The 27,961-nt window shown below is 42.7% G+C and overlaps 1 protein-coding gene across 5 annotated transcripts in view; it reads left to right on the forward strand.

The window, feature by feature from the left end:
- Window positions 1-27,961, forward strand: part of MAPRE2 (microtubule associated protein RP/EB family member 2) — a 102,611-nt gene that overhangs the window by 28,777 nt on the left and 45,873 nt on the right. Inside the window, exon 1 of one of the 5 annotated variants that reach the window (XM_074880609.1) lies at window positions 13,611-13,821. The exons of 3 other annotated variants lie outside the window; for them this stretch is intronic. In XM_074880609.1, the coding sequence (XP_074736710.1) occupies window positions 13,703-13,821 (119 nt within the window). In that variant the 5' untranslated portion in view covers window positions 13,611-13,702. Of the gene's footprint in view, window positions 1-13,610; window positions 13,822-27,961 lie in introns of those variants that run through there. One more of the 5 variants, XM_074880633.1, reaches the window with a different exon arrangement.

Raw genomic sequence — 27,961 nt, forward strand, 5'->3', positions numbered from 1 at the left:
CCTGAGAAATGGGTGTATTTTTTCATGGAGTTAAGTTATATGGACAACAACATGAGGGATGGATGTTGGAACATCCAAGGAATTTTACAGTTCTCACATCAGGTGCTCTTGTGTGTGAGATGCAGATAAGGGGGCTTTTGGCAGTTACAGTTCCTTGCTGGATGTATTATCACTAAAACAATTACAATACACCCTAACATTAGAAAGCAAGTCTGGTTTCTACTGAACATTAGCTCAGGAATTACCTGTTATATCTTGGTAATTTTGAGATAGGGGAAGAGAAAGCAAATATTTTATATATGTGTATATACATATTTTTAATATATGTTTGTATGATGAACTGTTAATTCATGAAGTGTTCAGGAGAAATCTGAACAAAAAGGCCTGTATGAGCTTTCTCTTTCCTGCACAGAAACAAATGTCCTCTGGCCATTCATGCTAAAGGTGAATACTTCAGCTGGGCAGACTAAAGAAGCATTTCCTCTCCCTACTTTCTCCCTATCTGCCAGCACCAGCACTGGTGCAGAATAAAATACTACTTCTAGATAACTGCACTTTGTTTCCTACTTGGTTCTCCATTGCTTGTTTCCCCAAACTGGTCCCCTTAATGTCCACCAGAGACCCGACTTCACTAAGGGCTGCTTTGTACCTTCAGCCAAATGATTTAAATATGAAATAGGTAAACTTCTGGGCTGAGTGGACTGCTTCAAAAAAATTTTCATCCCATAGACATAACACAAGGTCCCCCAAAATGTAGTGGAGGACATCTGTTTAGGAGTCAGTCCTGCACAGGATACAGCTGCTTTATAGTTGGTTTTAATCCAACGTGAGAAAACTGGAGACCTAAATCCTGAACCTAAGAGAGCAAAGTTAACCGAAGTGGAATGTTTGTTTATGGCTGTGCGCTCACCAGCCCCGTTCCCTTCTTAACTTAGGAATCGGGTAGCTTGGATAGCCTTTTATGGTGCTGTCTGAAAATATTCTGAACTTTGGGGTGATATTTATTTTTTCAGTGCCCAATACCAAAAATTATCCCACAGGACCTCAGCAAAGCAGCTTACTCATCAGGAACGTAACTTTGCTTTTCAAAAAGATAACGTGTGGTTTTGTTCAGACTTAATAATGAGATCCTTTCCAACGCAGAAGCTGTCAACAGCACTGACATACATTCACAGTTACAAAAACACATAGCCTTGTGGTTGGGGTTTTTATTAAATAGAAACCTCATTTTCTACTGTAATGAGGAAAAGACGCCGTTTTCATGCCACTAGTACCTTTTGTGCTCGGTTACAGAAGCATTTTTTTATTTTTAAACACAATATGACTGTTTAGAGGTTACAAAATGTTGCTACTTTATGCCATGACTGTTGAAGCCATGACAATATACAATAACATAAAAGAAGAATGATACCTTTGTTTCTAGTTGTCTTTTGTTGCCTTCTGCATTTTGCCTATCAATGGTGCTTCATTTAAAAGTTGAAGAATGTTTATTAATGAATAATTCAAGTAATGATTTCAGTTTTGTTCCAGCAGTAAAAAAAAAAAAACAAACAACTTTTTTTCTTGGGGCGGTCCACCTTAAAAATATTAATCCCTGTCAGATATGTCAAGTATTTGTAGTGCATCCAAATGCTATAAAAATAACTGTGTCATTTTTCAAGGCAGTTTCTAGACTTTATAAATACAATCTTGTAAATGTGCACAGGACCTACCTTGATTCTGTGCGGTCATCCTGACTCTGCTGTCAAGCTGGATCTGTTAGGAAAACGGAGGTTCTTTTTCTAGTAGTCTGTTCTGCTAGTCTGTTTGCAATACTGACTTCGAGTGTGACCATTTGCTGATCACTTTAATGTCTGGAAGGTGCTAACAGCAAAGTGGTAAGTAGCCCTAGATTTCATCCAGGGAAGGAAAGGCAAAGGCAGGAGAGATGGAGAAAGGAAGGGAGATGGAGGAGTGTAAAAGGAAGATGGGAAGACAAAATTGGGCTGACACAGTGGTGACCCCAAGTGCTGCTGAGGAATATGACAAAGAACTGAGCTGAAACCAAAACGCTGTTGCAGATGAGGTGGGAGGCATGTGGAGCTCAAAGTGCCATGGCCGTGTTCCCATCTGTACCTTCTTTTTTGTGAAGTACCCTGTCCTGTCCAGTGGTGTGGTAGGTGCTGCATAGCTTACCTGGCCTCCTCTCCCATGCTGCTGCTAAAGCCTGTACCTGCACATCAGGTGCTGGGATGCTGAGCTGCGATGCTCGGGTCCTCCAGCATCAGAGTAAAATCCATGGGGCAGACAGGCTCCCAGAACCCACCATGCCTGCTATGAGCCCAAGAGTAAAGAAAGACTTGAAAGAGTTCATTCAAATATTGCACTTTGGGGAGGGGAGTTTGTGGGTTTTTTGGTTGTTGCTGGCTTTTCTGGTTTTATTCTTTCAGATTTTTTCTTAATCAAAGTATCAGCATTTTCCAACATTTCTCTGCAATCACTGGGGCTGGTAACTTTGGTTTTCATTAGCTGACTGCTGGGATTCTTATATAATTATATTGCTCCATGATCTGCAGCTTCCAGAAAATCACGCTATATGGTGAATCACAGTAAAGCGTGAGTTGCTGGCAACACACAGCACACTAGTGAGGTCAGGTGGAAGTAGCACGCATTTGATTTTACAAGTTGTCCTTATGGTAAAAATGTTGCTTATAATAATGGCTTCTTCAGCCTTCTTAAGAGACTTGTTTAGCCTTAGGTACTGTGTGGGAAGGCCACTGTTTTGTGCACTGGTCTTGCCTTGCAATACAAGGTAGCAAAATTAGAGGTTTTCAGTGTATTGGGACCTAGTAATTTGTTGTCCTTGATATATTTCCTCTGTTGTTAATTCAGGGCTTGCACTTAAGCCCAAATGTTTTAATCATCTGTATAGTCTTGCATGTTTGTTCCTACCTGAGTCTGGAGCAGGCACAGAAACAGGCATGTGGTGGGAGGCGCTTATACATGGCAAAGTCGATGGCATCTGGCTTGAGCCTTAAAAGCCTCAGCTGGAGATCTGCCATCAAAGTGTGCACAGCTGCAGCCCCAGTTAAAAATCCTCTCTGAGTGATTAGACAAGCCAGGTACATGTCATGGTTACCATTGACTGTGAGAATGGCCAGTAGTGCTTCTCTATGAATATCCGCTCCGCATAGAAGGAAGCTGGCAGTGCCCCCACGTTAAGGTTTATGCAGTGGTTTCTATTAGAGCTTCATCCTCTTACACAGGGCCTGGATTTGGCTTGCAACTAATGACCTCAGTGGGCTGCATGGGATAAACGCCTTCTGAACAGCACTATAGGAAGCACCCTTCCATTTCATTAGATTGTAGGTTTTAAAAAGAATAACTAGTTCTCATCTTGTGTCTGTATAAAAGAACAATATTGACTGTACTCAAGTATTTTCAGACTTGGTCTGATTTCATAGCTAGGATCTTTTCTGTCTAATATAAGAGGCTTCGTGTAATCACTCTTTTAAATCTACAGCTTATGTTTGACAAGTGGGTCATTGGTTAATGGAAGCACGTAAATCCAGCTGTTTATCTTTTCAGTAAGATCATGCACTTTCTGTATGCTCTTGTCTGCTCAAAATGGAGATGTGTACATTTTTAATGGCCCTCCCTCTATTTGAGAGTAGGGGTGTGAGCTTTATATTACATTTTATCTGTTCCCTACATTTAAATAAAATTGCAGTAGTGCTTCAGCTGGTATCACATTTGATCCAGAAATTTATGGCATCAGGTGTGGTACTATTAATTTAATTACTAGGTGTTATTTTAAAAAAGTTGTTAATTTGACTTTATAATAAGAATTTAGTGTTGTACACTGCAAGTTTTCTTGCTTCCTCATTTTTCTTCCCCAAGCCTCAGTATTTGTGTGTTGCCATTAGTAGATGCACCTTTCACTAAAGCAGGCCAGCAGTAGCTTTCTCCCAGTTAGTTTTGCCTCTTAACAACCAGGCAAGGACATTTTTTGGCTAATTTGAAATTTCAGGATTTCGGAAAGTGCTTGGTAAGCTTTCTGTAGGGTGCTAGTATCTAAATAAAGAACTTGCAGCACTAGGTTAATAAAGGGCTCAAAGTATTCATGGAAACTTGGTCTAATATGTCAAGTTCCAAAAGTCCTCTTAGGGAGTGAGAGAAGTGAGAGAAGTTTCTTGACACAGTTTGCAAATCTTTTTTTTAAAGTTCAGAGTCCTAATATAAATGTAACATGGTTAAAGCTGTCTGTGAAAATTATTTGTCCTCTTCTTCTGAAGGCTATTTTATTAATAAAGATTTAGGATAAACACTAAGATGATAATGAACATTGACTTGCCATTGGAAAAAGCCTGTTTTCCATCAATAAATGAGGAAACTAAAACTTTAAGATTATTAAGAGTATTGTGTAATGTAACAATTAGACTGTACTAAAAAAAAAAAAAAAACAAAAACAAAAAACCAAAAAAAACCCAAACCCCAATTTCTTGCTCCCAAATGCTGTAGCGTTTGCAAGTAGTAACTATTACAAGTGTGTTGCAGGTCTAAATACTTAACAGCAAGTTAAAAAATGTGTGCAAGAAATAAAGAACAGAGTGCCTCAGATGCTTGCATTTGGCCTGTAAGGAGCCTGAAATAACTAAGAGCAAGTCCATCTGAATGCTAAGACATCTTTCTGTTAAAAAATTGCATGTATGTAATACATATATTTGTTCTAGCCCGAAGGGGAAGCACTTCTTGGTTTCTCTGTAAGCTAGTGATCACAGGCAAATCCTTGCAACCTAGTTTTTCAGAGGTGCTGAGGTGCCTCAGGGACTTCAGCTCTTTAGTGTGTTTGTTCATGGTGGCAATGTGTCACACAAGGTGTGTGAATCCTGGGTGTTGTGTAGCCCTTAAATACCGGTGTCACTTCTTGGGATGGCTGCGTGTGGATGTGCATGCACCTTAGCAGTCAAGTACTGGAGCACATTCCTCTCAGCCTGGATGAAATGAGACATAATTAGCTAATGACAGTATGTTAGCCAAACAATAGGTATGCTGGGGACTTTGTCTGAAGGAAGGAAACAAATTTGACCCAGGTTCTCTGCAGGTGGCTGATGAAGGAAAGTGGAAATTGCCCAAGCCTACAAGGGATTGTGCCTGACAAAGGAAGGGTGGAAAAGAATGGGAGAAAGAACAATAGGGAAATCTCAGGTGTGGAAGAAATCCTGAGATAAAAGGGAGGAGGTGCTCATCTAGTTGTAGCAATGGAGAAAAGGGATAGGATTTGCTTCGCTGTAGAGCTGGAAGTACTGCATGGATCAGAAAGCAAACTGGAAGAAAGATGGGGACCCACCACAGTGGTGCTGAGTGAAGCTTGCACAGACTTGTGACAGTAAGTGTTTTGAGGAGACTGGTCATAACTGCAGGGCCTGTTCCTGTTCTTGTAAAGTGAGGAAAGATGACAAATTAATTTTTTAAAAATGCTATGAATGACACAGATAAAAAGCAGTTATCGAGAGAAGGGGCAGGTGGCATACAAACAAAAGCACACCACTTTCTGTGTAACTTCTTGGCATTCACTACTTTGATGGGCACGAGACACATTCTTTTTGTAAGAGAATGGTTTGTAGCACACTATAAGGACAAGAGGAAACTGCGTAGAGTATTTTACAGCAAGGCACTGGATTCTTGGGCCAGGGTTTGCAATCACAGGAACACTCGCACACTACTGAATGACTTGCCAGTACAATTTTGATCCTGGTTAGGCATGAATATGCTCTGTTCACATTAGCTAGAGTATATAACAATGTTTATGTTGGCTTTTTGCTGGGTGTGGGAGGACGGACACTTAATTAACAGTTTCCTGGGTCAAAGTGTAACCCCTTCAAGTCTTGGTTTGTAATGATCCAGCCCTTTGTCAGCTGGTTGAAGCATTTTTGATCCAGTAATAGGTATCCAAAAACTTAATTGACCATCTGCTGAAACCATTACTTTTTTGTGCCAGCCTTCTCCTTTCCTCTTTAGCAGTGGTGAGCATCTTGGACAGGTTGATAGATGTTGACAAATGTAGTGTCCCTTGTGATGGGTTATAAACCCTGTGCAAGCTTCACGTGTTCAGTATCTGTAATGCTGATATTGGGCAAGGTGCAACACTGTACACTGAACAGATCTTATCAGTTAATAATCATTCCAAAGCATTTAATCTTTTCCTTGTGTTATATGCAGGCATCAGATATTCATGTGGAGCATTAAATTACTGGGATAACATGTGCAAATCAAATGGCTATCAGCTTCACAACGCTTATTGTACAAAAGGAACAGAGAATCATTGATCCAAAGAGCCTTTATTAACGATTCTTGAATTCTTAGTATGTAATATCAATATGAAGTCAAGTTTTCAGCAGAGTAACGTAACAAGTTATGTAACAGGAAGTCATCATCTACCAATAAAGGTATCACTTTAGTGTGGGATATGGCCATACCACATTTTCATGTTGGACATTTCTGCCCTTGACAATTGGTGTTGCAAAGATTCCCCTTTGTCCTCCCCCATGCCTGTGTTGCTTTTATGAAATATGTCATTAGACTGAAATGCTTTCAAAGTATATTGCTGATGTTTTCGGTGTAGAATAGTAAGAAGGAACATCAGAGAGGTAGATTGTCCACTCCTACCCGATTTTGTCATCTTTCTGCATTTTTCCAGACACCCCTTTGTAGCCCCAAGAAAGCCAAAGATTCCTCAAGAGCTGAAAATACATAAAGAAATGCTAGGCTTTTCTTCTGCTCTCGCACATTTCCAAACCTTTCTAGGCTTTTACAATTTATGATTTGTTTCATTGGTTTTGTTCAGGATATGAATGTCTGAAGCTCTGACTTTTTCCAGTAGTAATAGTCATAAGCTATACTGTATGGAAACTTGAAAATCCCAGATCCCTCTCTTCTAGAATACTAATCTCACTTTCATTAAAGTTTTTGTCATTCTCTGACAAAGTCTAGGAATCCAGATTACCTGAACATGTTTTTATTTTGGCTTTTCATAGTCTTTACATCTGAACTCTGAAAAAACAAGCCTAGAAAACTACTTAACACCTCAGTGCAAATGGAAGTGGCAATGGTGAATCTAGAACAGCTCCAGCCAGTTAATTCCATGTAAATGCATGTGAATGAGCCATGAGTCAGCCTCCTGCTTCAATGCCTTTTAATCGGTATTAAAGGCAGAGTGAGACAGGGGAGTCGTTACTCCAAGCATTTATTGATCACAGCCTCCATTTACAGGTTTGCAGATGAAAGCAGCTCCCCAAGGTGTGCATGAAACTCTGCTATAGCCCGGTGGATATCACTGAACACAAATGTAACAGACACTTAAAGAGTTCAAACTTTTGGTTTGGTCTGGAGTTAATGGAAGTAAAAATTTGTTTTCTCTGGAACCGTCCTTCACTGAGTGCTTCCTGCTCTCACTGGAGCTTTTTGTTGTGTAGGAAGTGTTGGATAAAAATGTTTTGGGTATTCGGTGTGAACTTTTTATGTTTTAAGTATGGAATCCTTTGATGTACACTGAAGAGTGCTTCTTTCTAAATAGGAATTTGGGTTTTTTCTTTAAAGCTGCTGAATTTAGCTAAACCCTGAAAAGGTTGGATTTAATAAACGTCCACAAAACCTATTTATTAGTTTTAATCTAAAAATTAAAATTAAAAGTATGTAACAAGTCTTAAAATATCTCTTCTATTCAAGGGTTTCTGAAATCCTGTTTCTGTGAACAAGAACATCCTGGTTTTGTCGACAGTGTTTGAATCTTGAAATAATCCTCTGATTTCTATTTGATTTCTGCAGTAACTATAAAAGGTAACGGCTGCCTTTTTAAAGAAAAATACCCCCAGGCTGTGGCTCTTCAAGACCTCTCTCTTTAGCAAGGAATTCATACACTAATGGTCAGATTGGATTTGCAGCTTAATAGGCTAAATTTTCAAGAATGCTTAGCTGACGAAGACCCCAAGTTTTGTTTTACTCTTCCTTGCAGGCACAGAACACTTCTTAAAATATTAAATGTGACCTCTGAAATATAAATATGTCCATATATTTAAAAATAGACTTGAATTACCTCATAGGGATGTGGTCCATGCACATTGTGTAATTGGGACAGCCCTCTCTTTCTTTCTCTTTATCTGTCTCTCTCCAGGGAAGGCAAATAATCAAGACTTTGCTTAAAGTGGCAACACTATAATCCCCAAGGGTGGGAAGCTCATTCTTTATCTACAGGATGTCTGGAGTGATAAGTAGCTGTTTTATTAAAACTCATGCAGTGCTTCTTTGTCCTGACAAAATTATCATTTGCTGTTTGGTATGGTGAGTTTAACTGCAACATACTCTGAAATTTAAGGCATAGAATGAAGTAACGGATGGAGGTGGGAGAATTTATTCAGTGCTGTGTAAACAAAGAAAGTCTATGAAGTTTTGAATTGTCACTTGAAGGGACCTTATGCCACAGTGGGAGCTTTCCTTTGGGCAGATTGGTGCAGTTGACAGTATGTCAGTGAAATGGGAAATGTGAGGAGTTCTGCATAACCCAGGTCAGCTTGAAACTTATCATACACCACATCATATCTGATATACGTTCACTGTGTTAGTAACACTGATGTTGCTAATTCCTTTATGGTCATTTCTGTGTAATACATTGTTATTACAGGTTAGAACTGTGCACTAATTTAGGCTGGCACAAGCCAGTGCTCTCTAACAGACATGCAGTTGCAGATACCTCATTTGTACTTCCCATAGTTAACATGTAAATCTGGATCTCCTAGGTCTTCTGTTCTTTATTTACTAAGTGAAACTTGTATTCAAGGTGTATACTATCAGAAATTAGGCTGATTCTTATGCAGCCTAATTAAGTATGCTCATGGTAATATCCGTCTTACTGAATCTACTCATGCTGGGAATAAAGTATGTCTGTGTACCTGAATGAATTGGGGTTTCCTTGAACAAGCAAGATGTGCTCAAGACTTAGCAGAGTAACTTCTTTTAGCTCTTCCCAAACTTTCTTCCCAATTTGCTTTATTCACTTATTTTCAAATTCAAACACTGTTGGCCAACTCCTTCAAGGAGAGCCTGTTTCTGCACAGGTTTCTGGTAAACACACACACTTGAGTGCTAGAAATAACTTTGATTTTGTTCTACAGTGTGTAAATCTGTTGCTTTTCAGAATTCTGTTAATCTTCATCCTGATAAAGGAAGACTATGAGAATAGTTAAATTAGCAGGCTATCTTGATCAGGACTGCTGCTTTACAAAAGCTGTTACTACCTTCTAACTGTTTGCCTGAAATCTGGTTTTCTCATTCTCTTTCCCAGTGGAAAAAATGCATTTGTGACAGGAGAGTTCATGAAACTCCTCTGAAAAGTGAACTGTGTGGGCCAAAATAATTATACTTGCATGGTGTCTGCTACAGTTTGAAGTTGTAGCTGAGGTGTATTCTGAGAGCAGTGCAAGGAATATCACACTGATTCCTTTACAAACTTGAATACGAACAGAGATGTTTGGAGATGAGGGATGCTCATTGGCCACCCTAGGGTTAAATGCATTTTTCTTGATCTCACCCTCTATCCCCTCCCTCACTGAAGTTATCCAAGCAATGGGGAATTTCTGCAGTCGTTAATTCTATTTGTACTTTGGCTGTGTCATATACAAAGCTCGCTAAAACTGTGTTTGTTGTTTTAATCTTCTGACAAATATATCAGCAGAAAGCTCTAGCATGGCCATCACCTCTGTTTTCAGAGGCTGTGCACGGGTCACTTCTTATCAGCGTTAAAATACTCATAATTTATTTCCACATTAGCTGCCTAGTATAAAATTCTGGCTCAAGCATGCCTGAGGTCTTTCTAATACTGCATTTTGGGCTTTTAGGGGATTTTGCTCTCAGGCGTTATAAATTACGCTGCATGGCCTTTTTACTGCAGGAAGTGAGGCCTGCAGAGCAAGTAAGGAGAGAGGAACTGAAAACGAAAGCTCTGAGGGGGTAAGAACAACCAGATTTTGGAGAATGATGTTTAGGCCTGTTGTTGTGCTTGCTAGCGTTTGCTCTACCTGGTTCACCGCTGCAGAAATCAAAGTACTGGAATGCATGTGCTGGGGTAGGGTGGTGCCTTTTTCATCTTCAGCGTACCTGGGACTTGCTGTATTCTCTGGGGGAAAATGGGAATCACCTTGTAGCCAAAGTCGGGTGGGAAATGGGGAACAGCAGGCTAACGTGGCACGAGAGTGGGTTCCCCTGAGAGGATGTGACATCTCCATCCTTGGAGATTTTCAAGATTTGGCTAGACTATGAATGTGTCACCAAACATGACCTGATCTCCTGTTGGTGATGATCCTGCTCTGAGTGGGAGATGGACAACCTCCATAGGTCCCCTCCAGCCATCGCTTCTGTGGTTCTCAGTGCTTGAAGATCTATTACATTTGAGTTTTGTGATTCCACCTTTCCTGGCTCTTTGCTTTGCTTAGTCTGTGAATCACTTGTGAGTACTAGACTGCAGTACTTTCAACATATCGTAGGTGGGGGGTTTTTATCAACACCATGCTGACCTTTTATTCTTCAAGCTGCTTTTCCATTTGTATGTCTAATGCATGTAAACCCTATAAAGGCAGCACAAATGCACAGGCACCTAATAACAGCAACAGGTTCCTCTTTCATGTTCTGTGTCATTGGATCCACATCCGAAACCTCTGTGCTCAGAATGATGAAATTGGGAAGAAGACGCTGGTGGCTTCCTGCACATAAAGATAAGTTGTGTTTGTGGGCCACGCAGTGAGCAGAAACAGAGTTGTAAGTGGAGGGAGTACCTTGCATATGGAATCCATATTGCGCTCTGTGCCCCCCAGGCTGTGCTAGATCAAGCGAAGGAGCATGTGCTTTCTGAAAAGCAGCGCCAAGCTGCTTTTGCCAAGGCCTGGCTCAGCCTCTGTGAAGGTAAGGTACTGTATGGAGGCAGCATGTGTTTTCTGACCCTGAATTCTAATGCTGAGGGAGAAGGGGTCTGAAGCGGGGCCGTGCTGTCCTCACCTGCACTTCTCTCCTGTAGCTTTGCCAGTACATGTTTTAAACATTTTGGGAGACTTCAATAAAGAAGCTTCTGTTCTTTGCCACTGGTGAAGAAATAAAAATATTTTTACAAGTTAGGGTAGCCGAGTGTTTTATTGCTCACTGCCTAGCAGAGCAGGTAGGGTTATGTCTGGCAGCTAAAGACCTGCTATAGATTATTTTTATATTCTGTCACCATGTAGCATTTCTGGCTTCTCCATGCTCTTGAGTGTTACTAAGACACTTACTGGCCTTTCTAGCAGAATGTATTTTGTTGCTTGTTTTGAAAAAGACTCAAAGGCAACTTTCTCCAGTGCGTTTACTGTTGCCAGATGAATGGAACATTTTTCAATAAAGTATACCAACTGCAAATGTCCATAGGTTGGTTACTGAAAGTGAAATTTGAGTGTATTTGAAAACCTGGCAGAAAGAATATATAAAACTTCCTGTCTTGGTGTTCAGAGGACCGTGGCTAATTGGCAGACTAATTTGAGTTTTGTTAGAGATTGATCTGTGTGTGTGTGTTAATGTATTCATCTGATTTAAATCCAAGTAGTTTCTCAGCAGTCCAAGTGCAGTTGGTGTTTAGTTATTGATTGTATTCACCTTACAAGCTCACTGTGAATCCAGAGTCTATATCATGAGCATAATCATGTAAACTAAGCTTTCAGCAAACTGTCATTTCAGTCTGAAAGGTTAGATAAAGATTAATTAAAACTTTGTAGAATCACTTTCTTCATGCAGAAAAAAATCTGAGTTATAAACCTGATCACGCTCACACGTTTGAGTTTTATTAAAATATCAGCATGTGACTCTGAGAACATATTAGAAATACTCATATTGCTTCCATTTGACTTGCCGCCTTAAAACTCATTCTAAGAGAGTTGGATTTGGGGGTGCTTTTCTTTTAGGTTTGTAGACCTGCCCAAATATTTCTTGCTTTTTTGCATCTAATAGTCTTGAGGTTATGCAGAGCTGTTTAGAGACTGTGCCATGGTCATTCTTGCTGGTTTCCGTTTAGAGAAAACAATCTGTAAACAGTTGGATAGTTTGTTTTTCTTATGTGGTAAATGTGTGAGTTCAGATCCACAGTTGGGGCACGAGGATAGGTTTGACTGTGGTGAAGTTCAGATCTGCTTCTGAGGATGGCCAGCACTGCTCTGTGCTTAATGTCAAACTTTGAAGGATGTTGCTATTTAGGCAAGGGGAGATATGCAAAAATCAGAGAGATATGTGGAGGGAAAAGGACTGGGGGGGCATAAGAAACACATTTAAATGAAGGGGAGGAAGAGATGAGGGGTCCTGTGAATGGTGGTGCTAACAGAGCTAGCAGTGCCAGCAGTTCAGTGCTGCTGCCTTGGCAGGTTTTTTCCCCTCTTGTTTTTGACCCAAGGAGGATTTTAGAGGACGTGCCATCGAATGGTTTCTCTGTGTAAGCCTGAGAGCAGCAGAAAGCTGGAAACGTGCAATGCAGCTTGAGAGGCGTTTTACTGTGCTCTGAAGGGAAGCTGTAAGCAGGGAGATAGAGCTTGGTAACTTGGACATCCTGGTGCTTGGGGGTGGGAGGGGAGGGTGGGTGGAAATCCAGGCGGAGTAGCAGACGCAGGAACAGGAAAAAAAATAGCATCAATGAACTTAGGCCTTCTTATGCTTTTTTATGATTACGAGTCCATGATTTCTGACACCCTTGTGTTCTTGTACCATTTGATATTTATGCACATTTTTGTTAATAAAGCGTATACCGTATTAACCACAAAACCTGTTCTTGTGAGCTGCGGCCAGGGGAGCTGGCAGCCGCGGGCTTTGTGCCGTGGAGATGGCCATCACCCCAGGCCCACCAAAACAGAGGGAAGATGTCAAGGAGAGCTGGGCGGCGTTTCCCTCTTTGAATTCCACTGCTGCCATCCGGGCATTGTCACAGTCTTGTGGGGGCTCGTTTCGTGCTCATGGCAAAAAGCTCGAGCCCCAAATAGCTCCCTCGTGTCAGGGAGAGGCGGGTGATGTGAGGTATCGGGGAGGAGGAGGGGGGCGCGGGGGCGGTTGATGCTGAGGCGCCGGGCTTTGAGGTCTCGGCTGTTGCTATAAAACCAGGGCGAAATCGTGGCTGTCGTTGCCATAGGGAGAGGTGGGCAGAGGGACGGCGCCGTTCCCCTCCCCCTTCCCGGAGGGAGAAGAACATGGTTCTGTGCCGACACGCGTGGGGGCGGCGGGGTAACGGTGTGGCCGCCGGTGGCGGAGGGGGGGTGGGTGTTGCGTGGGGCTGCCCCTCGCGCTTTGTCTGCCTGCACCGGGAAGGGGCCGCCTCGCCACTCGGGGCGGCGGATCCCCCCGCACCCCCACACACGGCGGGGGCGAGCGGCTCTTTGTGTGGGGGCGCGGGGCGGAGCGGGCCCGCCCCCCCCCCCGGTCCCCTCCCCGGGCGCAGCGGGGCGGCCGCGGCGCGGAGGGAGGCGCGGCAGCGGAGTCGGCCGGTTGCCATGGCGAGGGGCGGTCACGTGGGGCGGCGGCGGCGGGGCTGACGTGCGCGGCGGGGCGTGGCGCGGCGGCGCGGGGCGTGGCGTGGCGCGGCGGCGCGGGCGGGCGGGCGGCGCGAGTCCGGCTGCCGCCACCTTCCGCACACCAGCAGCGCGCGGGGCTCTGCGGAGCGGCGGGAGCGCCAATGCCCGGACCGACCCAAGCCCTGTCCCCAAATGGCGAGAACAATAACGACATCATCCAGGACAACGGGACCATCATCCCCTTCAGGAAGCACACGGTGCGGGGGGAGCGCTCCTACAGGTACTGCGGCGGCGGGCGGGGTTGGGGGGGGCTGCAGCGCGGGGGGCGGTTGCATAAGGCGGGCGGGCTGCAGCCCCCCGCCCCGTCCGGCTTTGGCGGGCGCACGGGGGCTGCGGCGGGCGGCGGCGGGCGCATTGTCCGGCGTTTGGTGAATAGGGGCGATGTCGGCGGGGCTCGCCGCTCCCGGGCGGAAGAAAGGCGGTTAAAAATAATAATAATGAAAAAATATAAGGAAAAAAAGGGGAGAGGAAAAAAAAAAAGGGAAGGAAAGAACGAGCCCCGCGCAGGCAGCCAGCTCCCCCTCGAAAGAGCCGCAGCACCTCGCTGCGGATCTCGGAGGCGGCGCCGTGCGGGAGGCGGCGGCCGGCGATGGCGGGGCGCGGGCACCGCACCGGGCATCGGGCACTGCCCTGCGGAGCCGCCGGGGATGGGGCGACAGCCACCCCCCCACCCCCCAGCACACCCGGTCCGGGGGTGGCAGCGACTCCCCCCTCACCGGGGCGGGGGTGACAGCCCACCCCCCCGGCGCTTGCGGCGGGGGGGGGGGTACGGACGGCTTCATCCTCCCCCGTGGCGGCAGGAGCCAGCCCCATTTTGTATTTATCGGTTTTCATGGGGGGGGGGGGGGGCGGGGGGGACGTCCTTTGTCGCAGTTATAGGCATTTTCGATGAATCGCTTGGCATGCGTTGCTGGCAGCGCTTCTGCATTAACATCTCCGACAATATGTTCCGGCAGATAAGCTCATTAAAATTGTTTGCATTGTTTGATAAGGGTCGCGGCGCAGCCCGGAACGCAACTGGTTTTATGTGCTCCTTGCTGCCGACTCGAAGGGTAATAATACGGCCGGTAGCTCCCCTTATGTTAATATACAGTTATTTTAAATACTGCCTGGATGACAGCAAGCAATGCCTCTGCAGAGAACACGCCCCTTAAAGCTCATTTTCAAACAGCAGGAAATGATGCTGCTTTCAAATATCTGACTAAAGTGGCGAGTTGTATGCTTGATTAGATGAAAACAAATGTGGACGACTTGGCTTGTTTGTCGGAAGAAAATGACAGTATTTTTTCTTCTGCTGAGGAATAACAGAGCTGCTACCAGCATAGCTGACCATTAATAACCTTAACAGTGAATCTCATTCTTGATCACACACTGATGGGTGATCGTGAAATGCATCGGAGATCCAAGTGTGTGGTTTGTTTGAATACCCCAAAATTTAGTCTGTCCCTGTCTCTGAATCTATTGACACTTACTGTAATGAAGCCCCGATGCATACGTTTAACACAAAATAGCTAAATTGCTTTTGTAAAGACCTATTTCTACTTGCAGAAAGATTGGAGCTCTCACTTCCTATATCTAAATTTCAGCTGAGCAGTACAAGATTCTGTTTTAGAGGAAAGCTCTATTTCCATCATGCACCTAAGCAGAAATATGAGATAGATTTGAAATTATCATTCCTCTATCTTTAGTTATTCTGACGTGTCATGGGTGCTACTGATTGCTATCTCGTTGCTTGCCTTCAGAAGGGTTCTTTGGAACTGTTGAATGGGGTTCTCCATTATCCTTTTGGTTTGTATGTAATTTTCTGCAGCCATCAACAAGTCAGTTTTCTCGTCCTTCTGCCTGTCATGTCATACATTGAACTATGTCTTGAAAAGACATTTTGTGAGGCTGCTGTGTTAGCACAATGACAGAAATAATTATATCGCCCAGTTTTCCAGAAGCTGTGAAGTTATTCTGCATCTGAATAGCCTTTCATCCAGAGGAGTATTCCTTAGTCTTGTAAAGATTTGTATCCATATCTAGAGCAATATAAACGGATGCAGAACTACAAATGCTAACGTTGCACATTTTTTTGAGGCAGTAAATAAATAATCCAGCTCAGTATATTTCAGAAATAAACCTTTAACGTAGAAATAAAAATTTCCACTGGGGAATCCTATTTAGGTTCTCACTGCCATGTGGAAACCTACTTTGATCTACAGAGTCATGGCACCCATATCTGTTGATTTCCCCTTTTCACTGGGGTGGGAGAATGCTACTTAATTTGTTTTCATTTGTAGCTCTAATTTAGGAAGCAAATATCAATCGTAACAGAAAGGGAACTTTAAAGAAAATATGTGAAGGCTGTGGTGAAACTTCTCCTTGATACTAGAAAAGAACAGGCATGAAAACCTTTAGTAGCTAGACTAGTTTGGTCCTTCCTAAGTTTGAGTTGCAGCAGAAGATCACTAAATATAACAGATTACTACCATCAGTATTGTGCCTACTACCACGCTGGACTGTTGGTGCCATGCTGACTTTGAAGCAGACTTACAGAGCAGCCTGTACAACTTCACCGTATGACACATCAAGTCGCTATGATTCTAATTGTCGGGCTCGTTTGTTCCATCTGTATCTAGAAATATGGAATAAATATGTCATTAAACACAGCCTGGAGCATGACATTACATCAGCAGGTGTACAGGTCTAGAAGTACATGCTTTGCTCGCAGTACACTTCTGCATACTGCAGCTTTGCTCTTAAGTTAAACTGCATCTACCGTATGTGTAGAGGTTCAGTATTTGCCTTTCACTTCTCTCTCCTGTAATATCAGAAATGCTTTCTCATTTTATTTCTTTTAACATGCTCTGCTTCATAAATATTTTAAAACAGAAGTGGTGTTTGATCAAAATAAATTCATGTTTACCAGTTTAAATACTCAGACCTAAAAAAGAAAAAGCTTTGCTGTTTCAAATACCAGCTCCTAGCAAAGATTTGATATCCAACTCCTTAAGTAGATTTAAAAAGAGCTGAAGTTTATACTGTTTTACAGACTAAGAAGCTGACATGGAAGGCGTTGCCCTAAGTTATCCACTGAGTTAAGGATGCAGCAGGGAATTGAACCTATACCACATGAGTCCCAACCATGTGCTCAGTATGCAAAGCCACAAATAGTTTTCCCAAGTCTTCCAAAGGACATATTATATTTTGCAGACTGGGACATACAGGCCCGAGGTGTTAAGTTTCTCATCCAGCCTTACTTAGCTGGTAAATGGAAACCAGGCACTTTGGCATAAAATTTAGTCACAGGGAGATGTTACCTTTCAGAGTAAATAACTGTAATCAATCTGTATTTCTCTAGTGAATTTCTGTTTGAGGTGCTCCAGATCAGGAGACTGACTTTAAAATTTGATTGGAACCGAGGTGTCCTTTTGTTGGCCCAAAATAGATTTGGGCTTATTTCTGAGAACGGCATTGCATTTAATTATAGTTTTACTTGTATGTTCAAAGAAGACTGAAAAAATTCAATGAGAAACCAAATCAACAGCTGTGTGGAGAATTTTTTTTAAACGGGGCATGTCTGCAGTGCTTTTTTGCCAGACTCCAGGCATCTTATGTGGTTAATCAGCTCATTATATTTTTAAAAGCTAGCTGTACAAAGAGTTTGAATATTTCCAGGTTTGAATGGCATACCTAGCCTAAACCACTCCACTCTAAAGGGACAAACTGTTGTGCCCTCCTTTGCAGGATACCACGCCTAACTTTTGGTTTATCTACGTGCTGCTAGAAAAATGATTTTCTGGTCCTTCATGCACTGGCTATATATAGTTTTGTACCCAGAACTTTTACAAAGTGGGGACAGGTGGCTAACTTCCTGATTATTTTTCTTCAAATCGCTAAGCTAAAAGAAGATCAAACAAAAAAACCTCTTTCCTATGAGTGTACCTTTCTAATGGTATCTTATTTAAATATTTGGTGTTCCTAAGCGTCGTCTTCCTTTTAGAAATCATTGTTTACGCCACTGATGCATGATGGTGCTGTGTATAATAATAAAAGCTGGACGGAAGCGACGATTTCCTCACCCACAGCTGAAATACACTCTGCAACACAGTTTATCTGGCCATCTCTTACTGCAGTATGAGCTGATGTCTTCCACGATGAAAGTTGGGATTTATGTTATAGCAAAATCTGTTTTGGTCTTTGCCTTCCCAACTCCCGATGAATTGCCGGACGCAGGCTGGCCCCGAGCGACAGAGAGCATCCTTCCCTCTGCAGGATGTGCCACTGTCTCTGGGCGCCTTCCACGTGTGTGCAGCTTTCCTCAGGGTACAAAGGGAGACTTACTGCTTTGCCTTACTTTGGGCAGAAGGCATTTCTTGCTCTAAAATTGGGTTTCCATTGAAATTTTCCGTTGAAAACCAAGCAGGTAATTCCACTGAAGTAAAAAACACCATTTGTGTTGATAAAATTAATATATTAAGGCCCAAACTTGCGGAGGACTGGGAAGACAATACAGAGTAAAAGCAGTGAGTTGTCTTCTCACTTGGTAGTACAGATGGGGATGACTGTTTTCATTCTCTGAAACTGTAACTACTAGTCAAGGCAAATGCTACTAAATATATTAGTAACTGAAACGTTATTTTCAGAGGTGTTTCCTCTTGGCCTACCTGCTCCTATTGCTGGGTATAAGAATTTTGCCCTAGATTTCACTGGAAGCAGGAGAAAGGCAATAATAAATGTCTGTTTTTTAAAAACAAAAAACATAAATCACAGCCCATAAATTTGGCTTGAGCTTTTCTAAAAGCGGTTTTTGTGATAACCCCCTTGTCTGTCAAGCATTTGGATTGCCACAGGATAGATACTAGCTATCCAAGAGAAGACCATCCTGATGACTTACTCTGGCTAGTAGCTGCTGGCTGTAAGAGGTATCATGCAGAAATCTTTCCTTGGTTCCTGTAAGCTTAGGCATCCTCTATTTTTTCTTCTTTCACTTTCATAAAGCTGGCTTCCAGGTGCTGCTGCTCTTTAATCTTGTTTTCCAGCTAGGGAGTACTCTGCCTAGGGAGAACTGTTTTGGTGAGTGTCTTCTCCTGGGCAGGTTCAGCTCTCAAAAAGTACAGAATGAAACTGTCTGAAGATAACTGGGAATCACATGTGAGTGCATGTACATGTCTCCGAGGGTTATGAGGATGAGTCTGCTCAACACTGCATTGGTAGTTTGAAGCCTAGATAGTCCGTGCCTGCATTATTGGGCTACCTCTCTTGACCTGGATTTAGATCTTCCTTGACAGAAATATCTTCACAGTGTTTTGGGAGTTGAGGGTATTTGTTAAAATCAGGGGCTGAGAGAGGTAGTTTGGGCGGGGGAGAAGAAAACAACACTCCACAGACAACCCAGTTTGTGTAAGGAAATGAAAGTAACTTTCAGACAGCACCATCCTCTCAGCTTCCACCCAGGCGCTCTCACCGAAAAGGTCTGAATGCACCTCATTTGCACCCAGCCTCCGTAGGTTTCAGAAACATCCTGTAGGTGGGAGGCTGCATTCTGGTTTTTGTTGCATGGTGTGGTTTTTTTAAACTACCTTGTTGAGCTGCATAGCAACAGCAGTATGTTTCTGGCTTACTAACAAAAAAAGGAGCAAGTTTAGGATATGCAAGAACTGAACCTGATGCTGTCACTTTTAGAAACAAACATTTTGGCTTCCGTCTAATTTCTTTCATCTAGCGTCCCTGAAACACAGGCACTGAAAAATATGCTGCATTGTGGAAGAAAGGTGCTTTAGAGGTGGGGCGGTGGACCAAGAGAGTGATTAAAGCTATTTCTTTGCATTTTTCCTTTGCTGCACAAATGGCTAGTTTGAGGGAGATGTAGCTTCCTCATGACAAGCAGACTGGACCACAAGAATGTTCTCCCAAGTGACATACCTGGACTAACCTTTTGACATATAAAACTTGTTTTGGGAGGCAGTAAGAAAAAATAAGTGTAGTGGGTCTACTTTGCAAGCCTTGGCATTTGAACGAGTGACTTTTAAAAATATCTTCAGAGGTTTTGGGGTCTGGGGGGGAGGTTCGTTTAATTTGACAGTCTTTTCTTCTTCCTTATGCCCAAAGCTAATTATAGCAAAGGCTTGGTAAGGAAGAAGATAAATTGTGTGCCAGCTTTTCATTTTGGAGATGCAACTTTCAGCCTTTGTTTGATAATTGAAAACGAGTGGTCTTGCCACATCTGTTCTCAATCACACAAACCACTGAGCGGGATGGCACGAAGGCTGTAGCGCGGAGTAAGTGTGGTGGCGGCGGCAGCGAGACTCGCGCTGCACCAGGACAGCGTTCGATACTTGCATCCTCCTTCCTCCCTGAATCCTGACCTCCAGCTAGCGGCACCGATTGCTTGCTTCCAGTATCGGTCCTAGGGAACGTAAATGGAAAACATCCGTGTTTCTTCTGTGGATGGTGTTAGCTGAGCACTCTGTAGCTGTTTGGATCTTGCTCAGATCTCTGCTGCCTGACTCACCGATAAAGCATCTTCTTCATATTGTTTCATTATAATTAGGTAGGAGGGGAAAGGGAATATCAGCTATAAAAGTTTACTGAACATGCATTTAACTGTTGGGGTTTTAAAAAGCGGTGGTTTTTTTATCTTTAACACAATTGTGCTGTCTTCATGCTATTGCATATTTAATTCAAAATTAAAATCTTGCTTGTGACATTTTGACAGAAGTTTTTCTAGTTTTCTGGTGGTATACTAAGTTATTAAATATTTGATAGAGAAGGTTCTCTATACTTAAAGCACAACCATTAAATGGCTCAGCTCAACCACTCTGAAATGATTTCTTGTTTACCATAGAGCCCCATGTTTAGTGAAGGGTGCTTTTGTGTTAAATCTGGGTTTTTTTGCTATACCATCCAAACAGGAAAATGTAAACATTCATCAGTGAGTCAAGACTTAGGGATGTAGCTTCTGTAGGAAATCCTATAACTGTGTCAAATCGTTCTGCCTGGAGAGGAATATGCCATGCAGGTTGTGGTCTTGATCTTCTGGCCTTGTGTACGACTGCCTCCATTGCTTGCTCGTGTTGACTGGGGGAGGGAAGGGGTGTGAAATATGGGTGAGGTGATGGAAGATGGAGCCTGTGAATCTGGGTCCTGTATGGGTGGAGGGGGCAAGGACAGAAATACTGGTGTGAGCTTGTGTGAATTTAAACAGAAAGTTAGTGGCCTGGAACAATATTTAAACAAGCTGTGCAAACTGAAAAATTCTCAGTTTAGATTTTGGGATTTCTTCTGTGTAAAATGGGCCCTTCTCCAGTGTGGCAGTTGACAGAGTAAAAGAATAGTTTTGCTCTAATGGTAGAGTGTAAAGCAATGCTGTGTGTCCCATTTTTCCATGTGGTTCTGTGTATTGTTTCAGAAGTTTAATTTTCAGTATTATGTTTCTTGGCAATTTGGAATCCTGAGAGCTAGTTAGCGAGATCCATGGGGCTTCAGTTTTACCTGTTGGGAGTAACTCAAGTGGATATCCCCCCTACAGCAGGGTTGCTTAGTACCGTACAGATTTCCTACCCAAGCAGCTGTAATTATTCAGAGATACACATGAATGCAAATTCTTGCCTGTCACTCTGGAATGCAGTGTTGATGCTCGGAAGGGCTTGCTGGCAATATGTATTAAACAATTTGGGGGGAATGAAAATTCATTTTAGGCAAATTTTACATGGTTGTTATGCTTCACTTCTTAAGGTTAATCTCTGTAGAGCTAGTCCAGTAATATCATGAATAGGAAGCACTGAAATATTTGAAGTAGAATATGCATTTGCTTTGCTTATGGATTCAGTGTTATACAAATCATAGCTTATTAAAATAACTACAGAATCTGTGAGTAATTGTTTGTATGGAAGTGGAGTACATAACCCAGTAATACAAAAGTCCCATGGGAGCTTTCGTATACACAGAAAGACTATGGTGTGTAGGAGTGCTGAGAACATGGAGGCACTGAAATGATAATTGGTTGAATAGAAGGGATATATTTTCCTAGAAGGACAGCATTCATATGTAAATAGCCATTCTGTTGGAAACCTTGTTGTGCAGAATGGTGTTAATTACATTTTACAGCATTATTGTTTGGGGTCCCTATCACTCCTTGCCCATAATAATGTTTCAAAGTTATGCAAGATGTAGATTCTGAATCAGGATCTGAAAACACCGTTTTCAGTCAACATGTTCATGTGCCAATTGTCAGACTCAAGGAGGCATAAGGAGTATTTTCTTTTTTTTCCTTTAATAAATATTTCTGCCTGCAGACGTTTGGCTTTCCAATGTACATTTTTAATCTGTGGTCCTCAAGTGTGTAATGAGTTTCACAGCAATGGGGATGCTGTAGATTAACAACTGCCTTGTCTCTTAAGCAGCTCTATTTTTAATATGGTGAGGGGTTTTTTTTCCACTACCACCTTAAGCTCCCCCCTCTAATTGTTCCTGAAGCTCTATACAATATGGACCTGGTGGTGCTGGTGAACAAGATGAACATGAGTCAGCAGCGCACTCTTACAGGGAAGGAGGCCAAGCCCATGCTGGGCTGCATTAGCAGGCATGTAGCCAGCAGCTCCAGGGAAGTGATTGTTCCCCTCTGGTGCTTCTGAGACCACATCTCACATACTGCATCTGAATTTGGCCTCTCCAATTTGAGACAGACAGTGACATACAGAAGTGAGTGAGGCGGAGGGCCGCCAGGATGGTCAGGGGCTGGAGCCATGTGAGCTGGGTTTGGTCAGCCTGGAGAAGAGAGAGTGCTCAGGAGAGGGAACGATCTTATTGCAGTCTTTGGCTGTCTAATGGAGGGGGAAGTAAAGAAGGTGGATCCAGATTCTTCTCTGAGGTGCACGGGGTGGGGGATGAGAGGCAGTGGCAGTCAGCAGCTGCAACAGTAGAAATAGCTTTAGGTACTATGAGAAAAATGTTCACAGTGGGGACAGTCAAACACTGGAAGAGGTTACCCGGAGAGGCTGTGGAATATCTGTCCTTGGAGAGACTTAAAACTCAGCTAGATGGGACCATTGGCAGCCTTCTCTTGCTGGGTCTGCTGTGAATGGGAGGTTGGAGTGGGTATCTCTGGAGTCCCTGCCTACCCGAGTCACTTCATGATCCTATTCTGTAACTCTAGTAGGCATAAACAGCTCTTGAGTTCAAAACACAGCCCACAAAACAAAGTCATGAAATCAGGAGCTTTAAAAGTAGAAGGAATATCATATGGCAACAAATTTAGTACTGCCACCAAGGTGAAATCATCCTATCATCAAAGGTTTCAAATGGAAAAGAAAAATGTGTGTATGCAGCCTCAGTTCAACTGCATCAATTTCAACTGTTTTCTAGCTTAATTCTTGCAAAACCTGTACTTCTGCTGCTGCTGCAGTGTATTAATTACTTCGTATTGCATTCTCTAAGTCATTGGGAGCAACTTCTGCAATTTAGTGCCCAGGGATGACCAAAAGTTCGTAGACACACAGTAGAGCAAAAGGATAGTTGTGCTATGTCATGAAATTAATTATGTACATTGCAATTAAAGATTATGTCTTGAAGTTAAAAGCTGATAAATTACTCCCTCTGCTTTTAAGGAATTGTGTATTTTTTCATGCAGAAAATATTAACATTATTGATGTTCAATCTACAGAAAATGTTTTAACTGTGAGCACGACTCTTAAACTGTGTCAGATGTGTGCTTAGTTTGATGTGCTTTTACCGAGAGTGGTGCAGAACTGTCTTGTCGCATGTCCTACAGCAACACTGAGAAGATTGAAGAAACTAAATATTCACATTGCAACACAGGTTATTAGATTCTTAACTGCACTTATATGTAGTCAAAGGTAACTCAAGCAATAAACTTTTTTTTTGGCCATGTTTATTGTTGGAGTTGAACTTGGTAGTGTCACCGTTTGCCAGCTGGAAGCAATACACTTCAGGAATTGACCTCAAGATATTCCACGAAAGGAGGCCAAATCCTATTAAACAGTACATCTATGCTTCTCTTAGCTTAAGGTACAAGGCTTTACTGGGGCTCGTAGATAAAGACTGTTGTAACTGCCAGTAATTCTGTTCTTACAATCACAGTTGCGTCAACACAGTAAGCACCGTCTAAAGAACATTATTTGGGAAAACAAAGCTGTGGGGATTTCCCCCTTTAGATAGGCAGGAGACGTTAAAAGTTAAAATCTTAAAAGAAAATGCTGACTTCACAGACCTTTAAAGACCAACATGGTTGAAAAAATGGGTTTTGGGGAAGCTTTACTTGATGCTGGTAGTCTCAGCAATTGCGTTGGTAGTGAACAATGGTAAAATAAGTTTGTGGTTACTGGCACACAGCAAGAATAATACATTACATAAATCACAGATGGTTGAGCTAGTGTGTTCCTAAAGGGCAATTTACTCTGTGAAGGATTAGTGAGTTCTAGTTTTAGTTGTTTCAAAATTAATTTAGCAGTTAAGCAATTGTACTTAGAAGTTCAGCCCTGTTTTATAGAGTCCTTGGTAGGATTAATTCTTAAGTGCAAGTCTTTTACTGGTAATATCTTGAGCACCAGAACAATTTCAGAATGTTTCCTTGTCTGTATAGAATTAACTCATCAGAATGAGGGAAGAGGACAAGTTACTTTGGTATCCAAACCCAAAATTAAGTGTCATGGCTTGTAGTGTTAACACTTGAAAGCTGTATAGTATTAATAACAATTTGTAGGGAGTTTGTATAAGCCAAAGACAGGGTTATTCATTTGGGCCTATTTCAACAACATCGGAGATGTCAGAACACTGAGATTTTTTTTTATTATTGTTATTTTTGGTTTAGCTTTCACCAGCGGTGTAGAGAGAAGTGGGAGAGAGGTTGAACGCAGAGCCTAGTAAAAACCTACATAGTGTGTTGGCCCAGTGATCTGCAGAGGCAGTGATGCAGGGGATTTACATACGGTTCAGGTCACAGACGTCTGCTGGACTTTGGTCCTAGAAACCTGCCTGCTGAGTGCCCTGCATACCCAGCAGAAAACCTGGCACTTCTGCTTTGAACCCCAAATGGCAACAGAGCTGTGGTAGCAGTGGGAACCCTGGAAAACAGTACTAGAGCTTAATATTTTACGTTACAGAAATACACAGCCACGTTTTAGAGAGTGATACACCAGTGAAGGCAGACAGCATGGTTGCCTGTTGCTTCATCTGTTGTCACATGCTTGTTTACAACTGCAGGGTAAAGGTGCCTTAAAATAAATGTTGTCTTATACCCCCACTTGGTGTCATCACCTTCCTGCCACGATGACTCGTTCAGGGATGGAGCGTGGCTGCCTGCCTGGCAGCTCTGTGGCTCTGTTTTGCAGGTTGTGCTCTGACACCTCTGCCCACAGCTCCTGGGGCAGTTGCACAGGCGGTTGCTGTGCTGTTTCTTATACTTTCCTGGGTGTTGCTCCAGGCACCTCCAAGAGGCCACTTTCAAAGAGTATTGTTTCCTGTGGTAACAGGGAGTTGGACTGAATGATCCTTGGTCGGTGTCTTCCAAGTCAGGGTATTCTCTGATTCTAACACATATGTGTTAAGGTTCGAATACATTTTGCAATGCATAAATTGGTGTGTATTTACATTTGTTTTTAATGTAAAAGAGAGAAAAGTTGATGCATGAGAAAGTCCTTGTTCTCTGTGTCACATTACATCATTTGTGAGTAGAAAAGGTGTATTGTCGTCCCTCTTTAGCTAGTTCAAGACCTTTCCCATGAGACTGCTCTCCGGGTTAACTTTGCATGCCTCGGACAACCAGGCTTTATTAAGTGTACTGCAGTCTCCTGTTAGGAAACAGCAGCTATGTGTTAGGAGAAAGGCATTGCATTTCCCCTTGTTTAATCCTGTTTTCCCTTCACCCCAGACTTGTCCTTCTCTGAAACCTGTGGATGCTCAGTGTCCGTCTCCTGCTGAGTCAGAGGCAGCTCTCTCGCTGGGCTCTGCGCAGGGATGGGAGGCGCTTGGAGGCTGCTCAGGCCCCCCGTCAGGAGGGCTGTATAGTATTACAAAGTCTCATTTGCCAATACGTTATGCTTGGAGTAAATCAATGCGTTACTTTAGCCTTTCACCTCCGAATATATACATGTCAGGGAGGAGGAGGAGGGGGCCGGCAAAACCCTGGATAGGTCAAAACTAAATTCATTTGGTGACTTCATCTGACTCTAGTTGGATGTCATCCCTGCTGGAACTCCCAAGCCTGCCTACAGTGTTTTCTGGACTTAAAAGGCGGAAATGGCAGGAGTCAGGAGCAGCGGGCTGCCTGCCCTGCCAGAGCTGCTGCTGGCCTGCAGCGTGGCTGCTGTGCTGGTGGGTTGTGCTTCCAACATAGTGTCTTGGGTGCCCAGCAAACCTGGGTGCCTGGCAGTGTTGGTTTTTCTTAATCAGGGTTTCTGATTATTTTTATCCCTTCCTAATTGGGGGCAGATGTTTCCCTGGTGCAGATGCAGGTGACCGCTCGGGTGTGTAGCTGTCATTTTGCCTGGGAGTTCACACGTTGCACTTGTGAGGCAGTGAGTTTGGAGACAAGCTCACCTCTGCTGCTGCCTTCATTTTCCAGTAAATCTGTATTTGCTAAAGCGCTTGGGAGTCTACTTTCTGAAAATACAACTACTCATCCATCATCTAGTGGGAGCAAAAAGATAGGAGGCTCCCCTGTTATTTGCAGAACCCAGGCTAGGAACTGAGGCTTGCTAACAGGTGCTACCTCTCAAGGCATCCTTTCTTCACCACGATGAGTGTACTCAGCACTGCTGTTACCTTGCTTTATGGCATGTTTTTAACCTCTCAGAAATCCTTTAGCAAAGTCTGTGTGTATGCTTAGTAATCTGTTACTTTCCATTAAAGAAAGAAAAAAGAATAAAAGGAGAATTAAAGCTCCCAGGAGTGTCTTGGTGAATTGAGATTTTGTTTCACAGAAGATTAAATGTTGTTTTTTTCCTCAGCTTTTTCAAGGTTTTCTAGTTACAAAATGGTCACAGATCCTCATCTGTTTTCTAAAATGTAGGTGTTTCTAAATGACTTGGGTTTACCACATAAGTCTGAGAATTATTTTTCTCTAAATCAACCTTTCCTCTTCCCCCCCGCTCCCAATCCCCTTGTCTGTTGTGAAAATTTTACAGGTTGAATGTCTTCCTTCAGGGCATCAGACCAGCAATTCAAGTTTAAGATCCTGGAGTTTGAAAGCCTTGGGCGGGGGGTGGGGTGGGGTGTAATAACTGCAAGTAAAAGCAGTTTGTTTATTTTTTTTTTTTTAGCATTGCAGTCTTGCCACACTTATGTTTCTCTCATTCAGCCCACTTCAAAGTTTTTTGTCATTCTTCATTAATAAAATGTCTTCTTAATTTGTAGTAACATTCATTTTATACTGAAATTTGTGCATCCTTTCCCCACGTTAATGAGTGCTTTGTCTGTTCAGTGCTGAGCACTGCTATAGCTTTATTCGGCTGTGGTGCAGTTTGGGGGTGCTGTGCACTGCTGTGGTTCATTTCCACGCAGAGTGAGTATACCTGTGTGGAAATGTGGTGGCCAAAGGCTCTGAATTGCTTCCATTTTGTGTAAGCTATTGATGTCTGCCTTTCCTGAACCTGTGTTTTGTCAAGAATGTATTTTTTAGTTAAGATTTGTTTACTCATAAAAATTGATAAGGAATCTTTCAGAGTATGCAAATACTTTCAGTCACAATTTAGATATCATGTATTTAAGTGTTAATATTGTGTTGTACTTTTGGAGGCAAAGGTGAACCCTGAAAAAAAAGTGTTAGTATTGCTGTGGAGACATGACGTTATGTATTATATTGCCGTACAGTTTCAGTGGCAGCAGGAGTGAGAAGGTAGTTGGAGAAATAAAAAAATCTTACTTATGCTATGCAAATATGACTGGCAGATCAAAAAAATCAACTTCAAGGGAGTCAGTGAATGTGGCTTGTCCTCCTCAGGTGCCCTAATATCTTCCAAGCACTAAATCATTTTCTTGGAATTTGTAACTGTTCTTCTCATTTTGGTGAACTGCCCCAATTTCATAACTGGTTAGTGAATAAACTTAAAACTATTTTGTAAAAACTATGTAGTAGACAGTGTAATGCATTGCTAGTTATTGGGCCATCACAGAGGTTTTGGCTCAAAGTGTGTATATTGTTTGAATACTTTTGATTGTGTTTTTCAGATTTGGGGGAACTGAATGTCTGGAAAAGAACCAGTTTTTTTTCTGCCTCTCAGATAATATGTTTTTGGAGTTTTTTACTTTTTCTAAAGCCATATGTACCACAAAACAGAATTACGACCACTCTTTATGAGAGTTACTCAGATTGGGTCTAGACCAGTCCTTGAGACCCATCATAAACATTTATGTAGGTC

This window comes from Strix uralensis, chromosome 1, assembly GCF_047716275.1.
Source record: "Strix uralensis isolate ZFMK-TIS-50842 chromosome 1, bStrUra1, whole genome shotgun sequence".
Lineage (NCBI taxonomy): Eukaryota > Metazoa > Chordata > Aves > Strigiformes > Strigidae > Strix > Strix uralensis.